Below are 13,056 nucleotides of genomic sequence, written 5' to 3' on the forward strand. Positions count from 1 at the left end.
TCAGAGAGGAGCTTTACACAGGGCTGGATCCCATGACCCCGGGATCATGACCTAAGATGAAATCAAGAGTCAGACACTCAACCAACTGAGCCACCCCAGCGCCCCTTCAGAATTGTTTTTCATTTTACTAGAATAAAATGGATAGTTTAGATTATATTAAGGTACCATATAGATAGGAATTGTGGTTGTAGTTTAATGGAAAGATTGCTGGACTTTTAAGAATACCGGGGTTTTCATTGAATCCTAGAAGAGAGCACAGGCAGTAATTTTTCTGACATTGGCCAGAGCAACATTTTTCTAGATATGTCTCCTGAGGCAAGGGAAATAAAAGACATGAACTGTTGGGACTACATCAAAATAAAAAGCTTCTGCACAGCAAAAGAAACAGTCATCAAAACTAAAAGGCAACCTACTGAATACAAGAAGGTATTTGCAAATGACATATCCAAAATATAAAGAACTGATACAACTTAACACCCCAAAAAACAAATGATCCAATTAACAAATGGGCAGAAGACATGAACAGACATTTGTCTAAAGAAGATCTCCAGATGGCTAACAGACACATGAAAAGATGCTGAATGTCACTCATCCTCAGGGAAATGGAAATCAAAACAACAGTGAGATATCACCTCATACTTGTCAGAATGACTAAAATCAAAACACAAGAAACAACAAGTGTTGATGAGGATGTAGAGGAAAGGGAAGCCTTGTGCACTGTTGGTGGGAATGCAAACTGGGTATTTACCCCAAAATACAAAAAATGCAAATTCAGGGGCACCTGGGTGGCTCAGTCCATCGAACATCCAACTTTGGCTCAGGTCACGATCTCATGGTTCATGAGTTTGTGTGCCACATCGGGCTCTCTGTCAGTGCAGAGCCCACTTTGGATCCTTTGCCTCCCTCTCTCTGCCCCTCCCTCATTCATGCTTGTTCTCTCCTAAAAATAAACAAACATAGAAAAAAAATTTTTTAAACCCACTATTTCAAAGGGATACATGCACCTCTGTGTTTATACCAGTATTATTTACAATAGCCAAATTATGGAAGCAACCCAGGTATCCATGGATAGATGAATAAAGATGATGTGATACACACACACACAGAGGAATATTATTCACCCATAAAAAAGAATGAAATCTTGTCATTTGCAGCAACATGGATGGAGCTAGAGATATTAATGATGAGTGAAATAAGTTAGAGAAAGACAAATACCATATAATCTCACTCATGTGGAATTTAAGAAACAAAACAAATGGTCAAAGGAAAAAGAGAGAGAGAGAAACCAAGAAACAGACTCTTAACTATAGAGAACAAACTGATAGTTACCAGAGGGGAGGTGGGTTGGGAGGATGGGTGAACGGGTGAAAAAGGTGATGGGGATTAAAGAGTGCAGTTGTTGTGATGAGTGCTGGGTGTAATATGGAATTGTTGAATCACTGTATTGTTAACCTGAAACTAACACTGTATTGACTATGCTGGCATTAAAATAAAAACTTAATTAAAAAAACCTCGGTTTTAACTGCACTTTGCTGCTAGATAATTAAGTAAATCCTAAACAAGTTATCTTTGTTCTGATTTTCCTATAATGTAATAATGTGGAATGTAGTAATATGGAATGTAACACTTCACTCAGAGTAAGTACTTGAGAAATTAAAGAAATTAGTACATTTTGTCCTATTATACAGAATTTGCATTAGTATCTGTGGAAGTACAATAGGGGAGAAGAATTTAAAATGTTATATGAAAATTGTTATATTAATATATATTATAAATTATATAATATAGAGATCTATAATTTTTAAAAGCATCATACTCAGATCATTCTTGCAAGTTAGTTGTGTTTAATTGTCAAAGAATAGTTGGATTTTATGTTTTTCAGGAGTATAGACTATTGGAAAAAATGGAAAGCTCCACAGTTCATTCTGTGAAACTAGCACAACCTTAAATTTGTTAAAGTAACCTTAAGTCTGATAGAGATAATATAGACACACCGTTCATGTGTGCACATGCATGCACACACAAACAGATGTGTTAAAAGTCCAAATAAATTATTAGCAAATTGAATCAAAAAAATTATATATGTGATTAGGAAGAGTTTATCTCAGAAGTATAAAGATGGCTCTATACCATGAAACCTGCCCGTAGCTCGTTATATCAGCACCTTAGAGGAAAATTTATGATTATGTCAGTAGATGATTTTTTTTTTTTTTGAGAGCGAGCATGTGAGAGGGTCATAGGGAGAGAGAGAGAATCTTAAGCAGGCTCCACACACTCTCAGCACAGAGCCAGATGTGGGGTTCAGTCTCATAACCGTGAGATCATGACCTGAGACAAAATCAACAGCCAGATGCTTAACCGACTGAGCCACCCAGGTGCCCCATGATTATGTCAGTAGATGGTTTTAAAAAGAGAGGGAAATCATTTGATAAAAATCTGACAACACTCAGAAATGCAAATTAAAACAACAGTGAGATAACATGTACAGCTGGCAGTATGTAGGGAAATGGGCATTCATACTTTGGTGGTAGTATAATTTGTTACTGGTAGGAAAACACTGTTAATAGTTATTGAAATAAGAATGCGCATTATCCTTTAAGTACTCTCACTTTTGGGAATCATTTTTTTTTTAATTTTTTAACATTTATTTTTGAGAGACAGCGACAGAGCACGAGTGGGGGAGGAGCAGAGAGAGGGAGACACAGAATCTGAAGCAGGCTCCAGGCTCTGAGCTGTCAGCACAGAGCCCAGAGCAGGACTCAAACTCAAGAACTGTGAGATCACGATCTGAGCCGAAGTCGGATGCTTAACCAACTGAGCTACCCAGGCACCCAGGAAATCGATCCTACAAAATATAGTATAATAGAATATACTATAATAGTGATATATACTGTTATGGTATATTAGGATTATATTCAAGGACTTCTGTTTTGGAAACAACATGAATGACTATTGATCACTTGGAGGAGTCATTGAATACATTATTTTCCATCTATACTGTGGAATATGGTACACCCATGGAAGGATATCCATGGTGGTATTGTTATATTATTGGGGTGAGAAATAACAAATTATGGATTATTATGCACAGTGTAATCCTTTTTTTTTTTTTTTTTTTGTGAAAAGAAAGGCTATATATGTTAATGTTTGCATGAGCAGTGGGAAATGTGTGGAAGGACTGGGTAAAGAGAGGTGGTGGGATCAGTGAAGGCAGGCATCATTAAGTTTGTCTAGATATGTTCTACAGTGTTTGATTTATTATGAAGAGCGTGTGTTATCTTTATAATAATCACATTTAATGAAGGAAAAGAATGCTAAACAAACTCAAAGTACCTGGATGTGAGTTCTCATGACGTTCAATTTGGCTAGAGATACAAAAAATTTTAAAAAAGGTATACTTTCTGCCGTAGAGAATACTTGTATTATTTCCATTTACAAGCATTATCACAGATTACTTTTGACAATAAAGATATTTCATATTAATAGATGGTGGCTTTAATGATTTTTTTTTTCTTTTGTAGCAACTCCGTTCCAATATCCGAGAAATGGAGAAACTTTGTTTGAAAGTCCGAAAGGATGACCTAGTACTTCTGAAGAGAATGATAGACCCTGTTAAAGAAGAAGCATCAACAGCAACAGCAGAATTTCTTCAACTCCATCTGGAATCTGTAGAAGAACTTAAGAAACAATTTAATGATGAAGAAACTTTATTACAACCTTCTTTGACCAGATCCATGACTGTTGGTGGTAATGTACTAAGTCTTATTTTTGATCATAGTAATGCATTTAGTTAAAGTTCACCATCTTGTATAGCTGTTGCAGATAATGTGAGTCTCCAGGGATCACCTTCTATTTCAGTCTGCTGAATTGTTGAACCCTGAGTGTGCCTAGAAATGCATACCCTAGAAGTTTTGCAGGATAAAAATTTTAAGACTGTGCTGTATAGAGTGGAACTTCGAGGCTTCAAGTACCTATTTGTCTATATAATGAAAATAAATGTTATAATATTTCCTAAGGAGAATGTCATCCTGGATTGCAGAGTATGCCCCTTTCATCTCCTGGTGCAGGAGTAGCCTGATCAGGCACACCTCTTTCTTTGGCGTTCTGACTTTCTTTCATAGTGGATGTTAGATCTATCTCCCAGCTCAGTTTTCTGAGTTTAATGACATTAAAGAAAATCTGCATTCGGGGTCATGCTATCAGCTTTTATGAGGTGATACTTTAAGAAACAGTCCGGTAAAACTTGTCATTATATCTCTTTTAAGGATGTAATTGATAATTGTTAATTGCATGATAGTAGTACCTTTATAAGACCTCTAAAAAAACAATTCTTGGTTTAATATGTAGTAGTACTTGAAAGCAGTTGGCCTTTTTTTTTTTTTTTTTTTTTTTTTTAATCCTATGAGTACTGGATGGCATAACTGATAAGGTTTCTCTACTTGAGTTATTTACTGGAAAGCTTAAATCTGAATTTTTTTTAACTACCAAAAGCCAATTTTTTAGCTCCTGGCTTTGTTTTATAATTGCTTCCTTCATTTTTCCTTCTTCGTTTCCCTTTAATTATGCTATCTTATTACATTTTACATATGTTCTAAGTTGCCTTAAATCTTAGTGGAAAAAGTGGAATATAAATAAATTACAAATCAGAATAGAATCTGAAGGATATTATACCTGCTGAGTTTTCCCCTTTTCATTTATGTAGGAGGCTCCTGTACCATTCCCTGTCTCCAAAATTAGATTATTTTTAATGTTATATTTTCAGTACTAATGACCCAATAATTTACAGGGAAGTCCAAATTTAGAAATTAGAGGAAACATTTAGGCCATCATCCAGACTTTCTTGGTAAATCTTACTTTTATTGTATCCTCAGTACGTAGCATATAGTAGTGCTTGGCACATAGCGGGCCATTAATAAATGTTTCATAAATGTGAATAAATAAATGTGTTTTTGGAGACAATTTTATAATTTCGGATGTGCCATACTCACTACACTCTGTGATAACCAGTACCTAAAGTGTTGTTTTGGAGAGAAGGAAGTGTTAACACTCAGCCCCTTGCTTGAAGAGTATTTGGGAAGAATGCTTTTTGATAGTTTTTAACCGGTTACTGTTTACATTATTCTGTCCATATATATTTATCACCACTGTATTGATGAGGCTAAATGCTGTTCATATCATTTAGTGTGAACTGATACTTTATTTGCCTTAGAGAAATTGGGCTTCCATGTGATTAAGCAGCTAGTTTACCCACTTAGACATTGTGACAGTTGTGATGGCGGTAACAACAGTGAAGATATGTTGGATTTTCTGGGAAGAGTTGCTGACATCAGTTTCTTTTGCTATTTAGTTTTGAGTTGCCCATCACTAGCAATTACCTAGGAAACAAAAATTTTGCGTTCTGACAGTTTCTCACAATATGATACTATTCTAATACTTGCTTTCATTTGCATTTTTTTATTGCATTATTTGGGTTTCTGTCAGGACTGTTTGGGCTCGACAGACTTGGATTTAAATATCATCAGAGAAACTGGGTGATTATTAGAAAAAGGCAGTTCACCCAGTTTGCTGGCAATTAAATATCTCTGTATGAAACTGGTGTTAAAACTATATATATATATTGGCAAAATTTGAGGAAACGTGTACAGAGAAAATGAAAAAGATTGGGGCAGAGACAGAGGATTTTCCATCTGTAATGATTCTCAAACTTCTCATTTCATGGAACATCAAATTAGCTAAAGACCTAATCACTTGCCACCAGGAGAAACTACACAATTAAACCTCTGTAGCATTTATAAAAAAAAAAAAAATTTGAGACAACCCATTTATATAAAAAAAAATACCTAATTTGTGCCTAAAACAATAGTAGAATGTCAAATTCCAAATGGTCAGATTGCGCTTTGACTTTGAATCTATTGCCAACATTAAGCAGTTAAATGAACTATCTCACCAAGTGCCTGAGTATTTCGCCAACTGTGAGAGTTTGTACTAGGTTGCCTTAAATCCAGAAATATTATTAACAAGTAATTGAGAGAATGGGAAAGGTGGAGAATAATGAAAACAAAGGAACTAATTTACATAAGACCTTAATAGTGGGGTAGGAACTCGGTTCACTCCATGTGTGGTCTTCTGGCTGTGGACTCTTTTCTGTCATCCTGCATGTTTTTATCTGTGCTTTCTGGTTTTTCTTTGTTTTTGCTTTAGATACTCATTATAGTAGTGACAGCCTATACAGAAAAATGTGATTTGCATAGAAGTTAAGTGCCTTAAAATACTTCTTCCTTTAAAAATTCAATCTGATTCTAAATAAATTGGTTGGAAATATCAGCAGAGATTCAGGAGCAATGTTGCCACATTTCCACGAGTGAGATCGAAATACAAAAATAGTTTTTTCATTTACAGATAGAAATAACAAGTAGAATAGGATGTTTTATGTTCTCTGGAGAGTAAAAGAAGCTTATTAAGTTTAGGAGGAAGCTGTGATGATTTTGCTGTTTCTTTTGTCCAGATTCTGAGAGTTCCTAAAGCAAATCTTCTCTGCCAATCTTGCTTGATCTGAGAAACTCCCTTCTGTTTCACTTGTGTGTCTAGTTTCATTTTTAGCATTGCTTCCCACCAAGAGAAGTGATGAGCCTACAAATTTGATTTGTATTTAGAAAGGTGTATCAGGTCATACAGAGTGAATCAGTGCTTCTCTCAATCATTGTCTTTCTTACTCCCCATCCGGCACATGCAGCTCACCAGTGCAATAGGAACAGAATCTTATTACATTTTAAACAAATATTCACAAAAGAATAGAATCCAATCTTAAAACTGCTGGGAACTTCAGACTGCATATTGAATTTGATGAAATATCAGATTTTATCACAGGTATATATACATGTGGTGAACAGTTTTGCGAAACACGTGGATAGTTTTGTATATTATTCAGAAGATATATTTTCTATTGGCTTTAATTTTCTTAAAAATCCTCCTTTACCACTAAGTTAAGCCATGACTTAGAAGTCATTTTATTTTGATAGATAAGTTGATATAGATGATCAGTAGATTAATTTCACTATTTTTAATCTGTCAGAAAATGAAAAATTCAGGAAATGCTTTTAAATTAATTTAGATTTATAATGAAACTTTCCCTAACATAGTGAAGTTTAGTGGAAACTTTTTATATGTTGTGTTGTAATTCTTAGTAGAATCATTGCCTTTCAATGAAATATGGAGAGAGACAAAGAATGTTTGGACGTATAAAGAGAAGGGAAAAAATCTTATGTCTGTGTTATTAACAACTAAAAATATGTTAATATTTTTACTACAAATAATAAATAATGTAGTAAATAATACGGTCTTAAAACTGGAGTTTGAAAAAAGTGGTGCGACGTATATGTATTCTATCTGCCCTTTACACTTGGAGTTGTCATGTGGATGGAACTATCTTAGATTATTTCATCATATAAAACAATAGCAATTTTCACTTCTGTGGACAGGATAAATTCTTCATCCTTCTTTCCTGCAGCTATAATCTGTCTCAGTGTTTTCCCTCATCATGTCTATAGTAATTTCTGAAAGTTCAAAGTCAATAAATTTTCACTGAGGTACTGATTTCTAATATAAGCTGGAATAAATGAATTACAGAAGTTGTAGATATTAAAGGGTTTCTTTCTTAATTGTTAGTTATGCCTCACATTGATTAGTGATGTTCAGAGTTGTAAGTTTACAGCAGGATTTTCCCCGGAATAGAACAGATTTCTTTGTTCTCAGACTCCATTTGAACTAAGATGCATACGCAGTTTGGTTTCAAGTGAGACGTAAGTGACTTAAACATTTCTTATTTTTTACAAAGGGGAATCTTTTATGTTTGCTTAAAATACCAAACATTTCCCACCCCTTCAATTTTTAGGTCAAGAATTTATGTATGACAATCTCCCCTCGTTTTGTTGTATACCCTGGCAGTTTCATTTAAATCCTCTGTAATAGAATAAGGGTTATGGCTTATAAAAATCCTTAGAGTGGATGTTCTATTTATAAAGTTCTGCTTTACATTTGGTCTGTTAATGATAACAAAGTTATCATTATTCATCATCTTATTAAAGAAGTGGAGTTCTTATTACAATAGAAATATTAAGTGGAAGAGCGGTCTTAGAGTAATTCATTTATCTTGATTGACATGAAAATGAAAGTGTCTTTATGTGCTATGTTAGGACACAGGGTAAGTAACTCTTTTAAACATTTGTAAAAATCAGAGAGCTTTTAAAATATTGGATACTTGTTATAATGTTGTAATGTAAAATCTACTCCGTATCTGATGTTTTTGCTCTTCCTGTAAGATAAGGAAATGTATTCAGAGAAGTTAAAATTCAAAATTAAAAGAACACTGTGGGGCGCCTGGGTGGCTCAGTTGGTTAAGTGTCCGACTTCGGCTCAGGTCATGATCTCACAGTTCATGGGTTCGAGCCCCGCGTCGGGCTCTGTGCTGACAGCTCGGAGCCTGGAGCCTGTTTCGGACTCTGTGTCTCCCTCTCTCTCTGCCCCTCCTCTGTTCACACTCTGTCTCTGTCTCAAAAATAAATAAACATTTAAAAAAAAATTTTTTTTAAAGAACACTGTCAATTCTGATAAGCCTACAAAATATTTTTTAATCAACTACTATGCCCTTCCTAAACAATTCAGATTATTTTCCTCAAGAGGTAAAACATTCATAAGTTTCAAAAGTAAAATAGTAATGCTGTTTTATAACATGCCATCAATTATTGACTAGGATGAAAACAGAAATCGAGAAGGTGAATTTAAAGAGTTATAATGACTTTTAGGAGTGGATCAGGTATCACGTGTCACTATGTCATGTCCTTGCTTATAACACTTCAGTAGCTCTCCACGGTCTGTCAGATAAAGTCCAAAGCCTTTAACTGGCCTGCAAGGCCCCTCCTAAACATCTCCTTAATGTTCTGTGTTTGTAACTCTGTGCCTTCTGCTTTATCCTTTGGCAAGACCAACCTGCTGATTTTTATGTTAAGCTATATTGTTTGTTCTTTTGAAGACCTTTTTTCTTTGTCTTGTAAGATCACCTTTTTTAGGAAGCTATTTCATAAACTGCACACCCACACCAAGCTGGGTCAGATGCCATCCCAGACTTGGAATTCTCAAAATACTGTATGTATCTATATCCCTCTATCTAAATGCCATTGTACTCTTTTATTGTTTTAGGATTATCTCTTTGTATGTGTAACTCTTCTAGAATATGTTCCTTAAGAGCATCTACTTTGTATTACTTTTTTATCTCTGGTACCCAACACAGTAGGTGGTCAGATAACATTAAAGTGGTAGGTATTTTGAGATTGAAGTAAGGGGGACAAAAGGAAATTAGACCTTCAGATCTCTTCTTTCCATTTCCACTGCCACTGTCCTAGAGCATCATCATTTTGCACTGGACTTACTGCAAAGTCTCCCAATTGGTTTTTCTGCTCTCTAATTTTTTTTACCTTTCAACTTCATCCTTAATCTATTCTTCACGCTATAGCTATGGTTTGCTTTCTAAATCTGAAATCTGATTATGGCATCCTCCAGCTTCCCAGTAGTCTCCAACTCCTTTTAATAGTTCCATATTGATCTTATGAGATAAACAAAATTCTTTAACATAATTTATAATGCCATGAATAATGTCACCTTAGATTTTTTTCCTCATCCTTTGCTTTTCTCTTTCATAGTCTTCCCTTCAGTTGAATTCTTTTCAGTTCCCAAACCTATGCACATATTATTCTCCCTGACCTGAATAGTCTCTGCTTCTCCCTCCACCTTTGCCTGGGTTCACCTATGTCATTTCTGTTCATCCTCAGCCTTCAGCTTCAAAACCTCCAACTAGTCTCCCCTCCCTAAGTCTAGGTTAAATACCTCTCTTTTGTGCTCACATAGCATTCCATATTTACTCGTACCATAGGTCTTATCAGACTATACTGAACTTGTCTGTTAACATGTCTGTATTGTACATAATATGGTAAGCTCCATTAATAATAGCAGCAGTAGCAATGGCTATTTATTTTAGTAGTAACTATTTATTAACCCATCTGTACTGAATATTTAAGCCAGGCGCAGTGCAAAGTAAATATCTATCACCTTATTTTTATTTTTATTGTTTAATATTTTGAAGTTTTTATTTATTCATTTAAGTAACCTCTATACCCAGCGTGGGGCTCAAACTCACAACTCCAAGATGAAGAGTCGCATGCTCTTGAACTGAGCCAGCCAGGCGCCCCTTTCATTCACCTCATTTTAAAAATGAGGAGGGGCTCCTGGGTGGCTCAATCCTGTTAAGCGTCCGACTCTTGATTTAGGCTCAGGTTATGATCTCATGGTTTGTGGGTTCAGGCCCTACGTTGGGGTCCATGCTGACAGTGTGGAGCCTGCTTGGGATTCTCTCTTTCCCTCTCTCTCTGCCCCTCCCCTGTATGCATGCACATGCATGCTCTCTCTGTCTCTCAAAAATATATAAATTAAAAAAAAATTAAAATGAGGAAAATGAGTCAAAGAGCTAATAAATAGCCAAACCTGGATTCTAAACTAGGTCTTTTTGACTAGGTCCATGCTCTTAACCACTATACTATGTTGACTCCCTGGAACTGTTTTTATGGTTTACCATTGTGTCAGTAGTACCCTAGCACACTGATTGGCATTTAGTAGACATTCTGTACGTATCAGTTTAATGCATGAATGATTGGTAAAACCAATACAAGGAAATAAAGACTTGATGGTAGAGTTTGGAGTGTAAATTAATTCATCATCATAGCAGTTTTAATGAGGAAGGCCTTAGTGGGTCGATGACTTTTTATGTTTATTTTTTGAGAGAGAGAGTAGGAAAAGAGAGAGAAAGCTGGAAAAGGGCAGAGAGAGAGGGAAAAAGAAATCTCCATGCTGTTAGCATGGAGCCTGATGTGGGGCTTGAACTCACGAATGTGAGATCATGACCCAGCTGAAACCAAGAGTCAGTTGCTTAAGCAGTTGAGCCACCCAAGTGCCCTGGTGACTTTTTAAGACTCAGAAAAGACAAAAGCAATGTCTTTCTAGGACATGGCCTAGAAAAATGAGGAGAAGAATAGACAATATGTATGAAAAGATCCACGTGGTGTTCATTTGATGACAAATTTGTTACCCAAAATGATTTTCATTGCAAAAAAACACATCACTTTCCTACTTTTAACACCTTATGAATCTGGTATTTATTACTAAAATACCCAAAGAAAGGGTTAATGATTTAGCATTGAAAATGTGAAACCTATTTCTACTGAGTATCTCTGTGTGGAATGTTGGCCAAATAGAATAGTTCTTCTTCAGTGCTTCTTCCACATCTAGCTCTAATTATTCAGATTGGGTAGATGGCATTTATTGTAGCCATTTTTTTTTTGAGGTGATTTTGTAGAACAATTAAAGAAAAAAGTTAACTTTTGAACAATCTGCCATAGATAAATCTATTTTTATAGAATAATCGATTTACTTTTAGTCTGAATTCAGTTAGTATTTTACATGGAAATTGTTTTATGAAATTGAGTTATGCTATCCACTTTGTAACAAAGCACATAAACCCTAAACATGAGGCTGTGTTCATTCAGGAACATTTCATACTGCTGAGGCTGAAGATGATCCTCAGAATATGACTCAGGTATATGCGTTGCCTGAAATTCCTCGAGATCAAAATGCTGCAGAATCATGGGAAAGCTTAGAAGCGGTATGTAAAAAATTATTTTCATTTTGGTAGCTGTGAGGCATAAAAATAAGTAACTTTTTTTTTCTCTCTCTCTTTTTAAGGACTTAATTGAACTTAGCCAACTGGTCACTGATTTCTCTCTCCTAGTGAATGTAAGTATAATAGTTTTTGTCTTAGAAATGTTAGATTAGTATGATAAGAAGCTTTTATCAATTACTAGGCTTTTTATTAGAATTTTAATAGAAGTTACAATTTTCAAGACTGGTATTGAGCCCTGGGTAAAAGTCTAACAGTCCTCAGCTTCCAAATCAATTTAATAAACATTTGTCAAAGATTTGTTATATAGAAGGTATTGTGTTAGATCCTTGGCACCAGGGATCTGACAAGGTTAGCTATAGAAATAGATGAAACCTGTTCTCTGCTTTCAAGGATTTACAGTGGGTGGAGATAAGCTTGGACCCCAAAAACTGAAATTTCAAACATGATTGTTAAGTGCAAAAATGAGATTGAAGGGAAGTGTTATCAGCTCTAAGAGAAGCATTTAATTCCAAGGGAGGGAGGCAGGGGTTGTGAGGTAGAAGTATTAAGGGTATCTTCACAAGATAGGTAGCATTTGCTTGAGCCTTGAAAATTGAGTACAATGTCCATAGATAGGAGTGGGGAGGGGTGCCTTTGAAAACAGCTGAAGACATGGAATAGAGAAGTGTGTGGCCTTTCAAGAATGACCAGGATTGCAATAAAACCAAAGGATGAGATACTATGGGCAAGCAAAGCAGGGAGTGTGAGAGCCAGATTGAGATGGTATTGCGGGCCACACCAAAGAATTTTAACTTTAATTTGTAGGCATTAAGGGGCCAATATTAAAAAAAATTTTTAAATACAATTTACTGTCAAGTTGGCTAACATACAATGAATACAGTGTTCTCTTGGTTTTGGGGGTAGATTCCCATGATTCATCGCTTCCATACAACACCCAGTGCTCATCCCAACAAGTGCCCTCCTCAATGCCCTTTGCCCATTTTCCCCTCTCCCCTGGCAAATATAAATGTTTAAGCAGGTTAGAGTGATAAGCAGGTTCACACTGCTAACGGTTAAGATTACCATTAGCAGTGTGAATAATGACCTCAGGAGGGGGGGTATAATAGGCGGATGACTAGTTAAGGAACAATAGCAAGAGTTTTACCAAGAGCAATGGCAATACAATATAAAGGTAAAGGCCAGATGAGAGGTATTTCTGGGGTAGGCTTAGCAGAAATTGAAGGAAGATGGAAGACTCAAAACATCAGGCTTTATTGTGCATAATTGAGTAGCCAGTGACATTGTTAACACAGATCAGGGAACATAAAGTGGATTTGGTGGGAAAGACAATA

The 13,056-nt window shown here is 35.7% G+C and overlaps 1 protein-coding gene across 2 annotated transcripts in view; it reads left to right on the forward strand.

Moving 5' to 3' along the window:
* STX17 (syntaxin 17) overlaps positions 1-13,056 on the forward strand; it is a 73,128-nt gene that overhangs the window by 46,409 nt on the left and 13,663 nt on the right. For both annotated transcript variants that reach the window (XM_078436651.2, XM_078436652.2), the window contains exons 4-6: positions 3,522-3,747; positions 11,592-11,707; positions 11,788-11,838. In XM_078436651.2, the coding sequence (XP_078292777.1) occupies positions 3,522-3,747; positions 11,592-11,707; positions 11,788-11,838 (393 nt within the window). The remainder of the gene's footprint in view (positions 1-3,521; positions 3,748-11,591; positions 11,708-11,787; positions 11,839-13,056) is intronic.

Source organism: Panthera onca, chromosome D4 (assembly GCF_046562875.1).
Source record: "Panthera onca isolate mPanOnc1 chromosome D4, mPanOnc1 haplotype 2, whole genome shotgun sequence".
Lineage (NCBI taxonomy): Eukaryota > Metazoa > Chordata > Mammalia > Carnivora > Felidae > Panthera > Panthera onca.